Source organism: Schistocerca piceifrons, chromosome 3 (genome assembly GCF_021461385.2).
Source record: "Schistocerca piceifrons isolate TAMUIC-IGC-003096 chromosome 3, iqSchPice1.1, whole genome shotgun sequence".
Taxonomy (NCBI): domain Eukaryota; kingdom Metazoa; phylum Arthropoda; class Insecta; order Orthoptera; family Acrididae; genus Schistocerca; species Schistocerca piceifrons.
The window spans coordinates 136,400,594-136,421,943 of record NC_060140.1 but is presented as its reverse complement, the minus strand read 5'-3'; the positions used below and the strand labels follow the sequence as shown (position 1 = coordinate 136,421,943).

General features: G+C 42.0%; 1 protein-coding gene across 1 annotated transcript in view; it reads left to right on the top strand.

The window, feature by feature from the left end:
* Window positions 1-21,350, top strand: part of LOC124787786 (arylsulfatase B-like) — a 331,394-nt gene that overhangs the window by 256,883 nt on the left and 53,161 nt on the right. The window contains exons 5-6 of the mRNA XM_047254689.1: window positions 6,778-7,004; window positions 13,132-13,381. Of these exons, the coding sequence (XP_047110645.1) occupies window positions 6,778-7,004; window positions 13,132-13,381 (477 nt within the window). The remainder of the gene's footprint in view (window positions 1-6,777; window positions 7,005-13,131; window positions 13,382-21,350) is intronic.

The window sequence follows — 21,350 nt, the reverse complement described above, 5'->3', positions numbered from 1 at the left end:
CAATCCAGCCACACAGCTGGTCTGATATTCCGTAGGCTCTTACTTTGTTTATCAGGCGACAGTGCGGAACTGTATCGAACGCCTTCCGGAAGTCAAGAAAAATAGCACCTACCTGGGAGCCTGTATCTAATATTTTCTGGGTCTCATGAACAAATAAGGCGAGTTGGGTCTCACACGATCGCTGTTTCCGGAATCCATGTTGATTCCTACATAGTAGATTCTGGGTTTCCAAAAACGACATGATACTCGAGCAAAAAACATGTTCTAAAATTCTACAACAGATCGACGTCAGAGATATAGGTCTATAGTTTTGCGCATCTGCTCGACGACCCTTCTTGAAGACTGGGACTACCTGTGCTCTTTTCCAATCATTTGGAACCCTCCGTTCCTCTAGAGACTTGCGGTACACGGCTGTTAGAAGGGGGGCAAGTTCTTTCGCGTACTCTGTGTAGAATCGAACTGGTATCCCGTCAGGTCCAGTGGACTTTCCTCTATTGAGTGATTCCAGTTGCTTTTCTATTCCTTGGACACTTATTTCAATGTCAGCCATTTTTTCGTTTGTGCGAGGATTTAGAGAAGGAACTGCAGTGCGGTCTTCCTCTGTGAAACAGCTTTGGAAAGAGGTGTTTAGTATTTCAGCTTTACGCGTGTCATCCTCTGTTTCAATGCCATCATCATCCCGGAGTGTCTGGATATGCTGTTTCGAGCCATTTACTGATTTAACGTAAGACCAGAACTTCCTAGGATTTTCTGTCAAGTCGGTACATAGAATTTTACTTTCGAATTCACTGAACGCTTCACGCATATCCCTCCTTACGCTAACTTTGACATCGTTTAGCTTCTGTTTGTCTGAGAGGTTTTGGCTGCGTTTAAACTTGGAGTGAAGCTCTCTTTGCTTTCGCAGTAGTTTCCTAACTTTGTTGTTGTACCACGGTGGGTTTTTCCCGTCCCTCACAGTTTTACTCGGCACGTACCGGTCTAAAACGCATTTTGCGATTGCCTTGAACTTTTTCCATAAACACTCAACATTGTCAGTGTCGGAACAAAAATTTTCGTTTTGATCTGTTAGGTAGTCTGAAATCTGCCTTCTATTACTCTTGCTAAACAGACAAACCTTCCTCCCTTTTTTTATATTCCTATTAACTTCCATATTCAGGGATGCTGCAACGGCCTTATGATCACTGATTACCTGTTCTGCACTTAAAGAGTCGAAAAGTTCGGGTCTGTTTGTTATCAGTAGGTCCAAGATGTTATCTCCACGAGTCGGTTCTCTGTTTAATTGCTCGAGGTAATTTTCGGATAGTGCACTCAGTATAATGTCACTCGATGCTCTGTCTCTACCACCCGTCCTAAACATCTGAGTGTCCCAGTCTATATCTGGTAAATTGAAATCTCCACCTAAGACTATAACATGATGAGAAAATTTATGTGAAATGTATTCCAAATTTTCTCTCAGTTGTTCTGCCACTAATGCTGCTGAGTCGGGAGGTCGGTAAAAGGAGCCAATTATTAATCTAGCTCGGTTGTTGAGTGTAACCTCCACCCATAATAATTCACAGGAACTATCCACTTCTACTTCACTACAGGATAAACTACTACTAACAGCGACGAACACTCCACCACCGGTCACATGCAATCTATCCTTTCTAAACACCGTCTGTGCCTTTGTAAAAATTTCGGCAGAATTTATCTCTGGCTTAAGCCAGCTTTCTATACCTATAACGATTTCAGCTTCGGTGCTTTCTATCAGCGCTTGAAGTTCTGGTACTTTACCAACGCAGCTTCGACAGTTGTCAATTACAATACCGATTGCTGCTTGGTCCCCGCATGTCCTGACTTTGCCCCGCATCTGTTGAGGCTGTTGCCCAAGGCCATCTAACCTAAAAAACCGCCCAGCCCACGCCACACAACCCCTGCTACCCGTGTAGCCGCTTGTTGCGTGTAGTGGACTCCTGACCTATCCAGCGGAACCCGAAACCCCACCACCCTATGGCGCAAGTCGAGGAATCTGCAGCCCACACGGTCGCAGAACCGTCTCAGCCTCTGATTCAGACCCTCCACTCGGCTCTGTACCAAAGGTCTGCAGTCAGTCCTGTCGACGATGCTGCAGATGGTGAGCTCTGCTTTCATCCCGCTAGCGAGACTGGCAGTCTTCACCAAATCAGATAGCCGCCGGAAGCCAGAGAGGATTTCCTCCGATCCATAGCGACACACATCATTGGTGCCGACATGAGCGACCACCTGCAGATGGGTGCACCCTGTACCCTTCATGGCATCCGGAAGGACCCTTTCCACATCTGGAATGACTCCCCCCGATATGCACACGGAGTGCACATTGGTTTTCTTCCCCTCTCTTGCTGCCATTTCCCTAAGGGGCCCCATCACGCGCCTGACGTTGGAGCTTCCAACTACCAGTAAGCCCACCCTCTGCGACCGCCCAGATCTTGCAGACTGAGGAGCAACCTCTGGAACAGGACAAGTAGCCATGTCAGGCCGAAGATCAGTATCAGCCTGAGACAGAGCCTGAAACCGGTTCGTCAGACAAACTGGAGAGGCCTTCCGTTCAGCCCTTCGGAATGTCTTTCGCCTCCTGCCACACCTTCAGACGACCTCCCACTGTACCACAGGTGAGGGATCAGCCTCAATGCGGGCAGTATCCCGGGCAACCACAGTCGTAGTCCGATCGGGGGATGCGTGGGACGAGCTGGCCGTCCCCGACAAACCCCCATCCGGACCCCCCACAGTGATGCCCATTGGCAACAGCCTCAAGCTGTGTGACCGAAGCCAACACTGCCTGAAGCTGGGAGCGAAGGGATGCCAACTCAGCCTGCATCCGAACACAGCAGTTGCAGTCCCTATCCATGCTAAAAACTGTTTTGCAAAGAACGTCTGAACTAATCTATAGAGAGCGCAAACAAATCGACAAAATTTAAACGGTTATTAAAATACAAGATTGCCTAGTAAATGCAGTAATGCTGCTACTTGCGCACTGCTGACACTGCTCAGCGGCGGAAGGAGACTACGCGAATTTACACTATTCAGGTACTAAAACGCGATGCTACAACTCTCAAATACTATAATACGCCAGAACTTTATGAATTAAACAATTCAAGTACCAAAAACACGCAAAGAAATTAAGAATTAAACTATGTAACAAATGAGTGAGCTAGGAGTATACGACTTGCTGCTGCAGCTGCTTATCCAACGGCGGCAGGGAGCACACTGACTGTGACCAACCGACACTGGCCGTTCAAAACAAAAGCAGAAGACAAACGACTACGCGAATTTACACTATTCAGGTACTAAAACGCGATGCTACAACTCTCAAATACTATAATACGCCCGAAATTTATGAATTAAACAATGCAAGTACCAAAAACACGCAAAGAAATTGAGAATTAAACTATGTAACAAATGAGTGTGCTAGGAGTATACGACTTGCTGCTGCAGCTGCTTATCCAACGGCGGCAGGGAGCCTACTGCAACCTACAGCTTTCTGAATCTGATTAGTGTATTCATCTCTTGGTCTCCCTCTACGACTTTTACCTTCCACGCTGCCCTCCAATACTAAATTGGTGATCCCTTGATGTCTCAGAACATGTCCTACCAACGGATCCCTTCTTCTAGTCAAGTTGAGCCACAAATTCCTCTTCTCCCCAATTCTATTTAGTACATCCTCATTAATTATGTGATCTACGCATCTAATCTTCAGCATTCTTCCGTAGCACCATATTTCCAAAGCTTCTATTCTCTTCTTGTCCAAACTATTTATCGTCCATGTTTCACTTCCATACATGGCTACACTCCATACAAATACTTTCAGAAACAACTTTCTGACACTCTAATCTATACTCGATGTTAACAAATTTCTCTTTTTCAGAAACGTTTTTCTTGCCATTGCCAGTCTACATTTTACATCCTCTCTACTTCTATCGTCATCAGTTATTTTGCTCCCCTAAGTAGCAAAACTCCTTTACTACTTTAAGTGTCTCATTTCCTAATCTAATTCCTTCAGCATCACCCGACTTAGTTCTACTACATTCCACTATCCTCCATTCGAGACACTAATAATTTCGTTCAGCTGCTCTTCCAAGTCCTTTGCTGTCTCTGACAGAATTACAATGTCATCGGCAAACCTCAGAGTTTTTATTTTTTTCTCCATGGATTTTAATACCTAATCCGAATTTTTCTTTTGTTTCCTTCACTGCTTGCTCAATATACAGATTGAATAACATTGGGGATAGGCTACAACCCTGTCTCACTGCCTTCCCAACCACTGCTTCCCTTTCATGACCCTCGACTCTTACAACTGCCATCTGATTTCTGTAAATTGCCTTTCGCTCCCTGTATTTTACCCCTGCCACCTTCAGAATTTGAAAGAGAGCATTCCACTCAACATTGTCAAAAGCTTTCTCTAAGTCCACAAATGCTAGAAACGTAGGTTTGCCTTTCCTTAAGCTATCTTCTAAGATAAGGCGCAGGGGCAGTATTGCCTCACGTGTTCCAATATTTCTACGGAATCCAAAGTGATCTTCCCCGAGGTCAGCTTCTACCAGTTTTTCCATTCGTCTGTAGGGAATTCGCGTTAGTATTTTGTAGTCGTGACTTATTAAACTCATAGTTCGGTAATTTTCACATCTGTCAACACCTGCTTTCTTTGTGATTGGAATTATTATATTCTTCTTGAAGTCTGAGGATATTTCGCCTCTCTCATACATCTTGCTCATCAGATTGTAGAGTTTTATCATGGCTGTCTCTCCCAAGGCCGTCAGTATTTGTAATGGAATGTTGTCTGCTCCTGTTTCGACTTAGGCCTTTCAGTGCTCTGTCAAACTCTTCACGCAGTACCATATCTTCCATTTCATCATCATCTACATCCTCTTCCATTTACGTAATATTGTCCTCAAGTACATCGCCCTTGTATAAACCCCCTATAGGGTGTTACAAAAAGGTACGGCCAAACTTTCAGGAAACATTCCTCACACACAAAGAAAGAAAATATGTTATGTGGACATGTGTCCGGGAACGCTTACTTTCCATGTTAGAGCTCATTTTATTACTTCTCTTCAAATCACGTTAATCATTGAATGGAAACACACAGCAACAGAACGTACCAGCGTGACTTCAAACACTTTGTTACAGGAAATGTTCAAAATGTCCTCCGTTTGCGAGGATACATGCATCCACCCTCCGTCGCATGGAATCCCTGATGCGCTGATGCAGCCCTGGAGAATGGCGTTGTATCACAGCCGTCCACAATACGAGCACGAAGAGTCTCTACATTTGGTACAGGGGTTGCGTAGACAAGAGCTTTCAAATGCCCCCATAAATGAAAGTCAAGAGGGTTGAGGTCAGGAGAGCGTGGAGGCCATGGAATTGGTCCGCCTCTACCAATCGATCGGTCACCGAATCTGTTGTTGAGAAGCGTACGAACACTTCGACTGAAATGTGCAGGAGCTCCATCGTGCATGAACCACATGTTGTGTCGTACTTGTAAAGGCACATGTTCTAGCAGCACAGGTAGAGTATCCCGTATGAAATCGTGATAACGTGCTCCATTGAGCGTAGGTGGAAGAACATGGAGCCCAATCAAGACATCACCAACAATGCCTGCCCAAATGTTCACAGAAAATCTGTGTTGATGATGTGATTGCACAATTGCGTGCGGATGTTCGTCAGCCCACACATGTTGATTGTGAAAATTTACAATTTGATCACGTTGGAATGAAGCCTCATCCGTAAAGAGAACATTTGCACTGAAATGAGGATTGACACATTGTTGGATGAACCATTCGCAGAAGTGCACCCGGGGAGGCCAATCAGCTGCTGATAGTGCCTGCACAGGCTGTACATGGTACGGAAACAACTGGTTCTCCCGTAGCACTCTCCATACAGTGACGTGGTCAACGTTACCTTGTACAGCAGCAACTTCTCTGACGCTGACATTAGGGTTATCGTCAACTGCACGAAGAATTGCCTCGTCCATTGCAGGTGTCCTCGTCGTTCTAGGTCTTCCCCAGTCGCGAGTCATAGGCTGGAATGTTCCGTGCTCCCTAAGGCGCCGATCAATTGGTTCGAACTTCCTGTCGGGACACCTTGGTTCTGGAAATCTGTCTCGATACAAACGTACCGCGCCACGGCTATTGCCCCGTGCTAATCCATGCATCAAATGGGCATCTGCCAACTCCGCATTTGTAAACATTGCACTGACAGCAAAAGCACGTTCGTGATGAACACTAACCTGTTGATGCTACATACTGATGTGCTTGATGCTAGTACTGTAGAGCAATGAGTCGCATGTCAACACAAGCACCGAAGTCAACATTACCTTCCTTCAATTGGGCCAACTGGCGGTGAATCGAGGGAGTACAGTACATACTGACGAAACTAAAATGAGCTCTATCATGGAAATTAAGCGTTTCCGGACAAATGTCGACATAACATCTTTTATTTATTTGTGTGTGAGGAATGTTTCCTGAAAGTTTGGCCGTACCTTTTTGGAACACCCTGTATATCTTCCTTCCACCTTTCTGCTTTCCCTTCTTTGCTTAGAACTGGGCTTCCATCTGAGCCTGTAAAGATATTTTGTAAAATAAATTAGTTTCTTCAGTTCTGTCTTATCTTGTGCAGAACTTTTGAAATTAGCAATACAATGTACATTTCTGTTTTAGATATCTCAATAGCGTACAAGATCTAGAACCCAATTTGAAAGAGATAAGCATTGCAATAGTCCAGGAGCCGGGTGTGGTGAGAGCTGAGACGCGCCGTGTCTTGCAGGCATGCAGCACACGGTGCTGTTCGGCGCGGAGCCGCGCGGGCTGCCGCTGTCGGAGCGCCTGCTGCCGCAGTACCTGCAGGGCCTGGGCTACCGCACGCACATCGTGGGCAAGTGGCACCTGGGCCACTACCGCCGCGTCTACACGCCCACCTACCGCGGCTTCGAGTCGCACCTAGGCTTCTGGACGGGCCACCACGACTACAACGACCACACCGCCGTCGAACAGGTGCGCCGACTCCAACTGTTGCCAGGCATGTGCTGTGTCCTGTAAACTGTGCCCCGTCAGAGAAGGTCGAGGAAAGATCCACTAATCCCGTTGTCCAAACTCTGCAACGTGTCCGCTAGCTTTAAAAGCCGATATATACAGGGTGGTCCATTGATCGTGACCGGGCCAAATATCTCACGAAATAAGCATCAAACGAAAAAACTACAAAGGACGAAACTCGAAAACCTTGAAGGGGGAAACCAGATGGCGCTATGGTTGGTCCGCTAGATGGCGCTGCCATAGGTCATACGGATTTCAACTGCGTTTTTTTAAAATAGGAACCCCCATATTTTTTTTACATATTCGTGTGGCACGCTTTGTTATAGATGGCGCTGTAATAGTCACAAACGTAAGTAAGTACGTGGTATCACGTAACATGACGGTATTTGTTTCGCGATACATTACCCGTGTTAAAATGGACCGTTTACCAATTGCGGAAAAGGTCGGTATCGTGTTGATGTATGGCTATTGTGATCAAAATGCCCAACGGGCGTGTGCTATGTGTGCTGCTCGGTATCCTGGACGACATCATCCAAGCGTCCGGACCGTTCGCCGAATAGTTACGTTATTTCAGGAAACAGGAAGTGTTCAGCCACATGTGAAACGTCACGACCACGACCTGCAACAAATGATGATGCCCAAGTAGGTGTTTCAGCTGCTGTCACGGTTACTCCGTACATCAGTAACAGATAAATTGAGCGAGAATCGGGAATCTCACAAACGTCGGTGTTGAGAATGCTACATGAACATCGATTGCACTCGTACCATATTTCTGTGCACCAGGAATTGCATGGCGACGACTTTGAACGTCGTGTACAGTTCTGCCACTGGGCACAAGAGAAATTACGGGACGATGACAGATTTTTTGCACGCGTTCTATTTAGCGACGAAGCGTCATTCACCAACAGCGGTAACGTAACCCGGCATAATATGCACTATTGGGCAACGAGAAATCGACGATGGCTGCGACAAGTGGCACCGACCTTGGTGAGTTAATGTATGGAGCGGCATTATGGGAGGAGGATAATTGGCCCCCATTTTATCGATGGCAATCTAAATGGTACAATGTATGCTGATTTCCTACGTAATGTTCTACCGATGTTACTACAAGATGTTTCACTGCATGACAGAATGGCGATGTACTTCCAACATGATGGATGTCCGGCACATAGCTCGCGTGCGGTTGAAGCGGTATTGAATAGCGTATTTCGTGACAGGTGGATTGGTCGTCGAAGCACCACACCACGGCCGGATCTGACGTCCCTGGATTTCTTCAAATGGCTCTGAGCACTATGGGACTTAACATCTATGGTCATCAGCCCCCTAGAACTTAGAACTACTTAAACCTAACTAACCTAAGAACATCACACAACACTCAGTCATCACGAGGCAGAGAAAATCCCTGACCCCGCCGGGAATCGAACCCGGGAACCACGAGCTGCAGACCCCGTATTTCTTTCTGTGGAGAAAGTTGAAGGATATTTGCTATCTTGATCCACCGACAACGCCTGACAACATGCGTCAGCGCATTGTCAATGCATGTGCGAACATTACGGAAGGCGAACTACTCGCTGTTGAGAGGAATGTCGTTACACGTATGCCAAATGCATTGAGGTTGACGGAAATAATTTTGAGCATTTATTGCATTACAGGTAATCATGCTGTCACAGCATGCGTTCTCAGAAATTACAAGTTCACAAAGGTACATGTATCGCATTGGAACAACCGAAATAAAATGTTCAAACGTACCTACGTTTTGTATCTTAATTTAAAAAACTTACCTGTTACCAACTGTTCGTCTAAAATTGTGAGCCATATGTTTGTGACTATTACAGCGCCATCTATCACAAAGTGAAAAAAGTGGCCCAACTAAAACCTTCATATTTCTTTACTTATTACACGAATAAGTAATAAAAAATGGGAGTTCCTGTTTTCAAAAAACTCAGTTCATATCCGTTTGACCTATGACAGCGCCATCTAGTGGGCCAACCCTAGCGCCATCTGGTTTCCCCCTTCAAGCTAGAGGAGTTTCGTTCTTTGTAGTTTTTTCGTTTGACGCTTATTTCGTGAGATATTTGGCCCGGTTACAATCATTGGACCACCCTGTATATGCAGGGTGTTTCAGTAAATGTGTTTGCCTCCGTAAGTTACGAAGTAATAGGCGACGGAAATATTTATTGCGGTAGGTCACCATAAGAAACGTTACACTGTCTTCGGAGCTAAAACACAGTGTATTGTGTTATTATCCAAAGAGTTACAGCAAAAAGATACAATTTTTTAAATGGAACAATAGTTGTTTCTAGCATGCATTGGAATCAGTACCACCAGCTGTGTATACATCAATTTAAATTACATTCCTATCACTTTTAGTTTGGGAGCTACAACCCTTCAACTTAAACTAAGGACATCACACACATCCATGCCCGAGGCAGGATTCGAACCTGCGACCGTAGCGGTCTCGCGGTTCTAGACTGTAGCGCCTAGAACCGCTCGGCCATTGCGGCCGGCTACAAGGTGTTATGTTCTATGATGAGTCCACGTTCACAAATTATGGTGCAGTGAATCGCCATAACGTGCACTACTGGGCCGCAGACAGTCCTCGGTGGGTACGACCTGTCGACCGTCAACTTAGGTGGTCTATTAATGTATGGTGTTAAATCCTTGGGGATGAAATCATCGGTCCACACTATTTCCCAGGCACACTGACAGGTGAGTTGTATCGCGCGTTTATAGTCGACAGTTTGGCTGGTCTTCTTGAACATGTGTGTCTACACACGAGAGTCCATATGTGGATGGAGCACGATGGTCACCCAGCCCATTCTGCTCGTGCTGTTGTGGAAGAACTAAACAACAGGTTTGCAGAAAGGTGGTTGGGGCGCCATGGTCCTCATTCGTCGCCCGCAATTTCGCCCGATTTAGACCATTAAATTTCTTTTTGTGGGGATATCTAAATGATCATGTTTATGTCACTGAGCCCACATCCCCAGATGATCTAAAACGACGCATCGAGGACGCATGTTGCTCCATGACAGCGGTGATGTTACATCTCGTCCGCAGATCCTTTAGAAGGCGCATTGTATTGTGCATTCAGGAAAATGGACACACATTTGAACATCTCATTTAAATCAACTTCCCACCGCCAGAACATCCATCACCCACCACACAGCTATGTATTATGAACAGCGAGTGGTATCTGCCCCTGAAACTTTGAAGGATTGTAGTTCCCAAACTAAAGGTGATAGGAATGTAATTTAATGTATACACAGCTGCTGTTACTGATTCCAGTGCATGATAAAAACAACTATTGTTCCATTTAAAAAAATTGTATCTTTTTGCAGTAATTGGATTTAATAACACAATAAACTATGTTCATAACCCCGCAGACAGTGTAACGTTTCTTATGGTGACTTACCGCAATAAATATTTCCGTCGCCTATTACTTCGTAACATAGAGGCAAACACATTTAGTGAAACACCCTGTATATAAGACACAATCGCAAAATCGGTTTGCACCGGATTTTCCGGGCTCCATTGGTGATAAATAGGTGTAAAGACATGTTTTGGGTAGCCCTTGGACCATTTGTACACCCAACATGTACATAATGTGACTGTACTACGGTACAGGGTCAATCTATGAATATTACACACTTCCTCCTGCTTCGACAGATGGAGCAAGCATTTGGTTCTGTTTGTACTTTATGCGCTTGATGGGACTTATGGAGGCGGTTCCTCGTAAAACCATATAAAAAAGGTTTTTTTACTATGTTTTCGCCGTCAACAGCAGACCAAAACCCATCCGATGATGAGCTACGCACAGTAAATGCCTGAAATTTGTACGACGTATTCCTAAGATACGGATCTCGAACAACCTTGAAAATTTTGTTGCTATCTTTATCCGTTTTCAAGATATAGAGGTTCAAAGGTACTCTATGTCTACAATTAATATCCGCTACGAGGCGAAATCTGAATAACAATAACCGTAGAAAATTGCTCAGATTTTAACGGTATATTCTGTTTTCAAAAATCTTCATCCGTTATCGAGAAACACCGTAAAAACTTCTTTTTTGGATAAAAAACTCCAGCGGCGGATTCCGAAATGGCTATGCACAGCAAATGGCTGTAATTTTTCCGATGTATTCATAATATTGGTTTCTTTCACATACAATCCGGACTGAGGTTATTTCCGTTTCACGTAAGTAAAGTATCTAAATTTTACTGACCACTACACTTCTTTTCATATGAATTGCACGTCCTGCTGCAGCAGCGAAAAGAAGGGAAGCAGTGAATAAATGGTCGAATCAGTGCACAAAAAGTACGAATATGTTCCTGTTTATTTAAAACACTCGAAGTGAAAAGTGGGGTACTATCTGCCTCATTCTACCTTGCTCAGCACTTTAAAAGTTTTCCCAAAAACTTCAGCATGTGGACATACTCGCCGATTTTTATACTGAGAGAGAAGAAGATGGTGGCAGCGGGAAAGAGACGGAAAAGTGATAAATACTAGAAGGTAGTAGACAGTGATTGTGTTATGGAAAGAGCGAAAGAGACAATTGCAGTGTGAGAGGAAGAGAGGGACGCAGTGGCAGTGGAAAGTAATAGACAGTGACAGAACAAGAACAGTGTTAGGAACAGAATAAAACAGACAGTGTTGTGTGTGGGGGGAGGGGGGGGGGAGGGGGGAAGTATAAGGAGAAAGAGAAAGTGGGTGAGAGTCAGTGATAATGAGAGAATGACTAGATGACAATGACAGCAAGGAAGAGAAAGATAGTGAGACAGAAGGAGTAGGAAGGAAGGAATGAAATGTTAGCATTAAGAGCCAGCACGAGTGAGACGATGGCAAAGAGAGGAGCCTGTAGTAGTAGGACAGAACAAAGAGGACTGTAGCAGTGACAGAGACAATAACAGAGAGACACAAAGAGGTAATGACAATGGCTTGGACTGAATGAGTGAGTAAGGAAGGATAACTGGGAGTGGATGGGTATGAGCGACTTGCACCGATAGACTGCTGGGTGGGAGTGAGCTGCATGTTAAAAAGAGCACAAATATGTTTGCGTAGTAAAATTTTTGTGGAAATTTTTAAAGTTCCTGAGGGAAGTACAATGAGGCGCTGGTAAACTAGTTTTCAGTCAGAGTCTTTTAAATAAACACGAACGTATTCGCATTTTTTGTGCTTCGATAGGAGCATTTTTTCACTGGTCTTATGAGCGCACCTTCAGAAGCTACAATCGAAAACATAAAAACTAAATTACAACAATGGTATTTAACAATTGTTTAGTCCTGCTTGACAAAGCATATTTTAAAAGAAATATGAACCCAAATATGGGAAAAACCTGTGAATCATCATATGGTACGCATAATGAATAAGGAGCGATCAAAAAGTTTCCGTATGAAGGCCGTACAGTCGAGAATCGTTATGCCAATCAGGAAAACGTGACCGTTGAGGCAATCATTTCACCGATGCACCAGGTTGAAGACACCCGTTTGGTAAAACACTGTGTCCTATTGCATGAAGTTCGTAACTGTCTGTGTAATAGGAAGGGTTCTCGAGTGTCTTTTATTTCTCTGTAATTGATGAGGCTGGTCTCCCAGATCGACCAGCGTCTTGTGTCGAAATGCGACCAGCCCAGAACTTGGTGCACCATTCCTCAGTGGTGGTTTTCGACAGACATGCTGGCTATACACATTCTTCGTTCTCCGATGCATAACTACCGGTGTTCATCCTTCGAATAACAGCACGTTAGTACTGTTTTGAAGCATTGGTAATAATGTCACCATAATTCACATCTCTGCATTTGCCGCATGCACACCACAAGGACCCCAATGCCACAATCATCCCTTTCCTACATTTCGGTGCCTATATACCCGCATCAGAGACGCCCTATGTCACATATACACTGCAGCAATCCCCTCAAACGTTCTTGAAAATGGGCATGAGACCTAAAACATGTTGAGCTTGATGGAATGTGAAAGGGAAATTAAACTGTCAAGGTGGATTCATTATTTCTTATATTTCTTGTAGTAGTTTGAACCTATCTTTTCCACCTTGTTATGATTTACTCATCTCTATTGAGTGTACTGCCTTCCTCAGGAGTACTGGGGACTAGACATGAGACGTGGCATGGAGCCAGCATGGGACTTGCACGGCCAGTACTCGACGGATGTGTTCACCTCGGAGGCGGTGCGGCTCATACAGAGCCACAACGCATCACGGCCCCTCTTTCTGTATGTGGCCCATGCTGCTGTCCACTCAGGCAATGCTTACAACCTACTCCCTGCACCTGACAAAACCATCATGAAGTTCGACAACATAGCTGACTACAACAGAAGGCGATTTGCAGGTAAACCCTTAAATTTGTTACTGTTCCTCAGGTCAATGATAACAATGATCAGCAATATGAAGTCTATTCTTACTGAACTCGTATAAGAGTGGAAGACTGAGAGAGATATGCTCAATACGCACAGGATTTGAGGAAAATAAGAAGGCTGATTCCACTACTGTTGATCCTGCACTGAGGGAAATGGAAAGTGCTATCCAACAAAACACCAATCCCATATTTATCAAATTTTGCCGTGATGTTTATTGTATGATGGATACTAAATCATTAATCTTTCATAACATTTTGAACTGATGTCCATCATCATCATCAGTATGAGGTGTGATGTATACAGGCACAAATACACTCGTTTGCATTGTGGCAGAGAAACACACAATCTCCAAATATCATCTTGAGGAATCGCTTGCCATTCCTGAAACACACCCTCTGTCATTCCATGAAGAATCTTGCTGGAGACTAATATAGAAGTATATGTCATCCTGTCACATTCCAGACATGCCCTAAGGGTAACAATTCAGGAGACCATTTAAATTAGTCAAGGATCCTGCATTCCTCAAGGCATTTGTAGTGTGAATTGTGGTGTGGGCCCTGCACTGTCCTAATTGAATGTGCCATTTGGTTACCTGGTTATGAAAGGTATGCAACAAGCTTCACCATTCTTGTCACATACTAGGAGCATTCAACCTCCTTTTAACAATTACCAAAGCTATTCTGTTGTCATATCAAATAATAACTCTCACTATGATACCAGAAGTTGGAGAGGTATGTGTTCGAGAATCACTGCATCCCGTAATCCTTCACCAGATCATCTAAGGACTCACTGATATCATTCTGACCATCAGAATGAGAGGTGAGATTCACCACTGACCACCATAGCATCACATTCAATGTACCAGATGACTCTGGGTGAGTACCATGCAAGCCTCTGTTGTGTGTGATACAGTGTCAGCAGTAAATGACATGTGGTAACTCGAGATCTCAATCCAGCTTCTGGTAATATGTTTCGCTCAGTATCAGCAGACACTGTGCCAGCAACTCCTGTCCAGATTTCATCTGTTGTCATCAGTCAACTCGTCAGAGCCAGCTGAACAAACATATGAGCTTCTGCTAGGACCTATTCTTGCCCCACTCTTTTGCTCGAAGTCAAAAAAATGGTTCAAAATGGCTCTGAGCACTATGGGATTTAACTTCTGAGGTCATCAGTCCCCTAGAACTTAGAACTACTTAAACCTAACTAACGTAAGGATATCACACACATCCATGCCCGAGGCAAGATTCGAACCTGCGACCATAGCAGTCGCGTGGTTAAATACTGTAGCGCCTAGAACCACTCAGCCACCTCAGCCAACCTGCTCCATCTCATAACTACACCTTCTACTGCCATTGCGCTATAGCCAATTGTGTATGCAGCCTTCTGGTATGCTGTTCTCAAAACTCTCATACCAATGATCTGACCTTCCTCAAAATCCAAAATATGGTGATGAGCTACACATGTATATGTGTCATTTTACCTAAAAAGTTCCATTTATAATGTACCATTCAAATTTAGCATGCAGCTAAAATTTGATATTTGTTGGTGATCTGATTGTATGAACTCAAAATACATCACCAAGAGTTAAGACAATTCTATGGTAAATCAGAATTGAAACTGATTTATTTTATGAAATTTACTTATTTTTGGGGACTGAATTAACTGTTGCCTAGGTACATTCTTCAATGATCAGTAATGCAACTCCAGATTCTGTTTAACTTTTTGTTTATTGCTTTAAAAGAATACCAGACTTTCAAGTCATTCTTCAATTACTCATTTCTTATTGAACTGTATATTTCATTTTATCATATTGCACAAAACTAAGAGTGAAGTGTCTACCAAAGGCTCCCCATAAAAACTGCTCACAAAAAGCTTCCCATGTGCAGTCTGGTTGTAATGTTTGAACAATTAAAGTTTTACATAGCACTATTATGTCATTTACAGAACTGAAGTTGCAATTAGAAGTTTCGTATAGTGTAACTTTTTACAAGATCATAGAAATCTTTGACATAATTACAGTGTGGGTTAGATGACTTTTTTAACATGAAGATCTATGAATTAACATAGTCAGACAACCACTTAACAATATTTCTTAATTGTGTTTTATTTGTTATGACTTTTTACTAGCATTTGCTAAATGTCCCTGTCTACTTTAAAATATTATAATTCAACATTTTTAAGATAACCAAATAATAATAATGCCTGATTCCAGTAACTAATGATGAAATGGTTTTTGTAGAATGTTGTATCAAAGTGAACATGTATCAAAATTAATAAATTAATTAATAAAAAAACAAAATGATGCTTATATGACCCTAAAGAAGATATAAGGTTCACATGCAAGTGGAAACAAAGATGAAATGTATTCACAGTCGAAAATATGATTAGACATCAGCTGCACAATTTATCAGTGACATATGAAAATTTGTGCTACACTGGTACTTGAACCCAGATTTTGCTCTTTATGCCAGCAGTCACCTTAGCCTATTCAGCTATCTGAACATGCCTTCTTGAACAACCCAAACCTCCATATGTTACCATGTGCCACATCCTGTACTTGCACAGTTGCTCCGATTCCCGCACAGGCAGAGACTTACACTGATGAGCGACAACATTCTGACCACTCTCTACAGCAAGATTTAATGCTGCCTGATGATTCTGTGGGGACATGACAGTCTAAGGAATGCATTTAAGCAGACCGTAGGTGAATGGGGAATCATTCTGGTGACAATATAGGCTGCAAATTGGGAAATCAGCTGACATAAGTGACTTTGACAAAGGACAGGTTATGGCCTGGCACCTGAAAAGAAACGTTTTGAAACAGCAAATTTCATTAGCTGTTCATATGTTACTGATGCAAGCATCTGTGGAAAGCAGTTGAAGGATAATGAAGCCACACGTAAGTGGAAATGTCTTGGAAGTCCATGCCTCAGCACAGAACATGGAGCTTGAAGGTTTTCCCTCTCCAAAAAGCTAGGTAGGTGACGATCTGCAGCAAATTTGCCGACGGAGTACAGTTCTGATGCAGGCACAAGTGTTTCAGAGCACAGTGTTCAGCGCACATAGTTGAACTAGGGGCTCTGCAGCAGCGACTGCATGTGTTCCCATGTTGACCTAACAACATTCCCAGTTATAATTGCAGTGGGCAATGGGATCATTGAGTCTGAAAAGTGGAGCAATGAAATCCATCTGGTCAAATGGCTTATGTTTCTTGTTACACTAGCTCGATGGTCATTTCTGGATAGGCCATCATCCAGGCTAATGACTGCTGGAAATCTGCAGTGCACCAGAGATAGAGGCCGGTGGTGGCATTATTACTCTATGAGGGACATTCAAATGGGCTTCCATGGAGTCTGGGCAGTAACTGAAGGAACTATGACAGCTGTGGAGCATGTAAACATTATTGCCAACACTTATATCACTTCATGCTTAATGTCTTCTCCCAAGAGGATGGCGTCTTCCAGCAGGATAACTGTCAACATAACAAGGCAGTAATCGTATTGCAGTGGTTTCAGGAACATGTCAGTGAACTCACATTGCTGTCTTGTCAACCAAATTCCCTTGAACGACACCCAACGCAAGACAAAAAACTGGGCACTATCGAATGCCAGCTCTGCAGCAACACACCACCGGCCTGTAATTTATAGAAATTTTGTGACCTGTTTGTAGGCACCTAATAACACGTACTTCCATAAAACTACCAATTCAAACACAGGTATTGCAAAATAGAAATGAGTAAATTAGCAGTTATTTGTGCTATATGTGTACAACATGCAACTAAAGGATCATGTTGATAATCAGTCCTGATAACAGTAATCGCATAATGTTGTTTCTTTGTGTGCCATGTTACACAATTCAGCAGCCATCACACACACATATTTCTTCATCAATAGAGATGACCTTTTTTGTATTGAAAATAAGCTCACATAAGGATGAAATTTTATCCACATATCCCACAAGCATGGCTCCTGGAATATCAGTTTGCTAACCTTTGGTCAGGGTATTCATAGTGTAACACTTTCAATCACTGTCAGTGTATGTATTGAAGATGTAGTGATGGTTCGGAAGTTTAACAAAAATTCACTGTGAAAGGATATCGGTGATAAGATTGGCTTATGATATCACTATCCTCCATGAAATTGTGAAAGGATTAAAGGACCCACTGAGTGAAATCAAGTCTTCTGAGTACAGAATATAGTTTGAGATTAAACTAAAGTAAGACCAATGTACTGAGGAGTAGCAGAAATGATATTAGTCTCAACATAAAAAACTGGGGACTGCATAATGCACAAAGTGGAGGAATTATGCTACTGTGGAAGTAAAATAATGCATGACAGGTGAAACAAGGACGAGATGAGAAGCAGATTAGCACAGGCAAAGAGAAGAGAAGTGCTATAGAAAGATGTCATTTATTAAGTGATCTGATAAGACAAGAAACAAAGAAGTTATTTGCAGAATTGATGAGGAAAGGAATATGTGTAAAAACTAATTAGAAAAAGAAAGAGCATGAGAGAAAATTGTGATGGGTGGGCTGCACCAAATCAGTCAAACTATTGATGGCACCTTTCCCCCTCCCTGCACTCAAAATATCTAAATCCATTGCCATCATCTAGTACATGGGTGAGACCTGTTTGGATCCATCAGCTCACCTATTCCTTGGACTTTCGTAATGTCTTTGCCTTTAGGTCTATGGTCAGTAGTTTATGTTGGTAGCTCCTTACTGTCCATTCAAAGGATATGGTTGAATCATTTTTGCTTGTATTTTTCTGATTTTCAGAAGGCTATTTGTCTTTTGGTTTATTCATTGTGCATGTGATCTAGCCTGTTTCAGCTTTCCATTCCCCTTTGAAACTTCATTTCTATGGTTCAAATATCATCAAATCAGAGAGAGGAAATGCTGGGATTGGTATTCAGAGAAGCTTCATCCTGTAGGAAGTAAACAATTTCTCTAGTACTTACAGCTGAGAGAAAACAAGGATATGGTAAAGCAACTATGATGCTATCTGGCATGGATGGTGTAACTTTAATGGCTGCAGTGCTGTGATGTGGAAGGCAATAGAAAACCACCACATTCTCTTTTCCTACTACATATAGCTCTCTGCTAAAATTTCTTGATCACTTTTTCACAGATAAGCTAGTCCCCATTTGGTTTACAGGATGATGTCTATAGGGAAGAGCTATTAGACAAAATGATAATGCTAATAATTAGGGTGACCATGTACAATGTTGTATCACTAACCCAGTGTGGAAAACTCTAAAGGTAGCAATGGAAACAGTGTAAACAGGCATTCTGGAACCAGTGAGATGTGACAGATGTGATGGAATTCATAAACTGAGGATGATGGCTTTATTCATAAGTAGTCAAATAATGGAAGAACAGGAGCAATAATAATAGTGAATAGGGAAGCAGGTAATACAGTAAAGTGTTATACGCAGCAAACAGAAAGAACAGATTCTGCAATCATACAAAAACAGATAAGAACCACAGATGTGGATGAATGTTAGATTGAAAAAGTATATAATAATGTCAATGAATATCACATTGAGATGAGAATTAAATCATAAGGGGTTAGCAATATGTAGTTATTTGTGCAGATAAGGAACAGAAAACAGTGGGAGATTTCAATCTTGCTGAGTAAACTGAGAGGGAAGAAAGATTAATAGAATTTTATGCTAGGAATGAGCCTTCAAATAGACTATATTTTGGTAAAACAAAGATTCAGGAATCAAGAAAAGAACTGCAACAGTTATCCAAGTGCACATTACAAACATAATCATACCTCATTTCTGTATTGGATTATGATTTTCAATACACACTGTGGCCAATTCTCATCATTCCTTGTATCCAATACATCTATAAAGAGCAGCTGTTGATCCTTTTCTACCTCAATAGTAAATTTAATGTCAGCTTTGAGGCTGTTCAGATGTCTTAAAAGTCATCAAGCTGTTCCTCACCATGGCTCCACACAGTGATGTCATCAGCGTACTTGTACCACACCTTATACGAGGTTCCAAGACCATCATCTGTATTTTAAAATGCTCCATAAATAAATTGGCAACCACTGGACTAAGGGCACCATGCACTACAACATGTAGTTATTTGTGCAGATAAGGAACAGAAAACAGTGGGAGATTTCAATCTTGCTGTTCATATGAACAGCTGGAAGGCATCTGATGGTGAGAATTCCTTCATGGGTCATTTTGAATGGCATGTGCTGGATTTGGCACCTTGTAATCTTAAGACATGGAGCAGGTATATCAACAACACAATGACAATGTAGAGCAATAGCTTAATAACTTCATAAGACACCTGGAAGTTCTCCATCCCCAATTAAATTTGTTATGGAGATAGAAAAGGATTAACAGCTATCCTTTCCTGATGTGGTGTCTGATATACCCTTCCACCTACAGCTAAATGTACATTGGCAAAAGTGCCATTAATTTAAGATAATTATTTTAGAATGTGACGTTATAGCAGGAGGAGAACATCAAATTTGTTGAATACTAAGCAGCTGATTGCTTGGGCTGGCAAGAGGTTTAGATCATAATTCGAACTATGGAAAGATACACCATCTTTCCTGTCATGTAAACTTATACTTTTGATTAGCAAACACATCACCAAAAGTGTACAGTCACTCATTGAAAACTAGTACATATATGGTTGAAAATCTGCTATGTGACTGATACACATCATCTACTTCCATTACTTCTTCTAGTACAATCTTGGCACTGGTCATGATGCAAACAAGTAACAATTGAAGATAAATAATTCAGCAATGAATATTTAGCAAATTTTAAATGTGGCAACATATTCTATATAAACAAATAAAATATCTGAAATAATACTTTCTGTTAAACATAACTTTCCTGTACGTAAATTCACTGACATAAGAGATATAAAAATCATCAATAAATAAATTAACCAATTTTGTTACTTCCACTTACAGATGTCACAGTATTGAAATACTTAAATATGACTTGATAATCATGTTAAAAATTATGAATGTTTGAAATGTTTATATTTTGGCTAACTGATTATGCAATTTTCCAGAAATTTCTGTCTGGTGTATTTACTTATTATATACAAAAATATCACTGCATAAAAGAATTTCTTAACTGAACGGAAATATGTATACAGGAATCTTTGATTTTATATATAAAAACAAAGATGAGGTGACTTACCGAACAAAAGCGCTGGCAGGTCGATAGACACACAAACAAACACAAACATACACACAAAATTCAAGCTTTCACAACAAACTGTTGCCTCATCAGGAAAGAGGGAAGGAGAGGGGAAGACGAAAGGAATGCTTGTGTCTGTATGTGTGGATGGATATGTGCGTGTGTGCGAGTGTATACCTGTCCTTTTTTCCCCCTAAGGTAAGTCTTTCCGCTCCCGGGATTGGAATGACTCCTTACCCTCTCCCTTAAAACCCACTTCCTTTCGTCTTCCCCTCTCCTTCCCTCTTTCCTGATGAGGCAACAGTTTGTTGCGAAAGCTTGAATTTTGTGTGTATGTTTGTGTTTGTTTGTGTGTCTATCAACCTGCCAGCGCTTTTGTTCGGTAAGTCACCTCATCTTTGTTTTTATATATAATTTTTCCCACGTGGAATGTTTCCTTCCATTATATTGGAATCTTTGATTTGTATGATTTCATAATTGTGCATATGAAATGAGATGATGAACTTTGCAGCCATTTAGCTACTATAAATGTTCCTAAATAAAAATATGTGTGGCAAAAAAAATAAAAAAAAAAAAAATAAAAAAAAATTCAAAAGTAACACAACGTGGCAAAATTTACAGTGTGTCATATACATCACTTGAAATGTGTTATCACCTACTCCTATAACAATCTGGTATCAGGTATTTCATTACACACTTCTCTCACCAATTACATCCCAGGTGTTTATGAGAAATGGTGAGAACCTAGTTCACAAAATG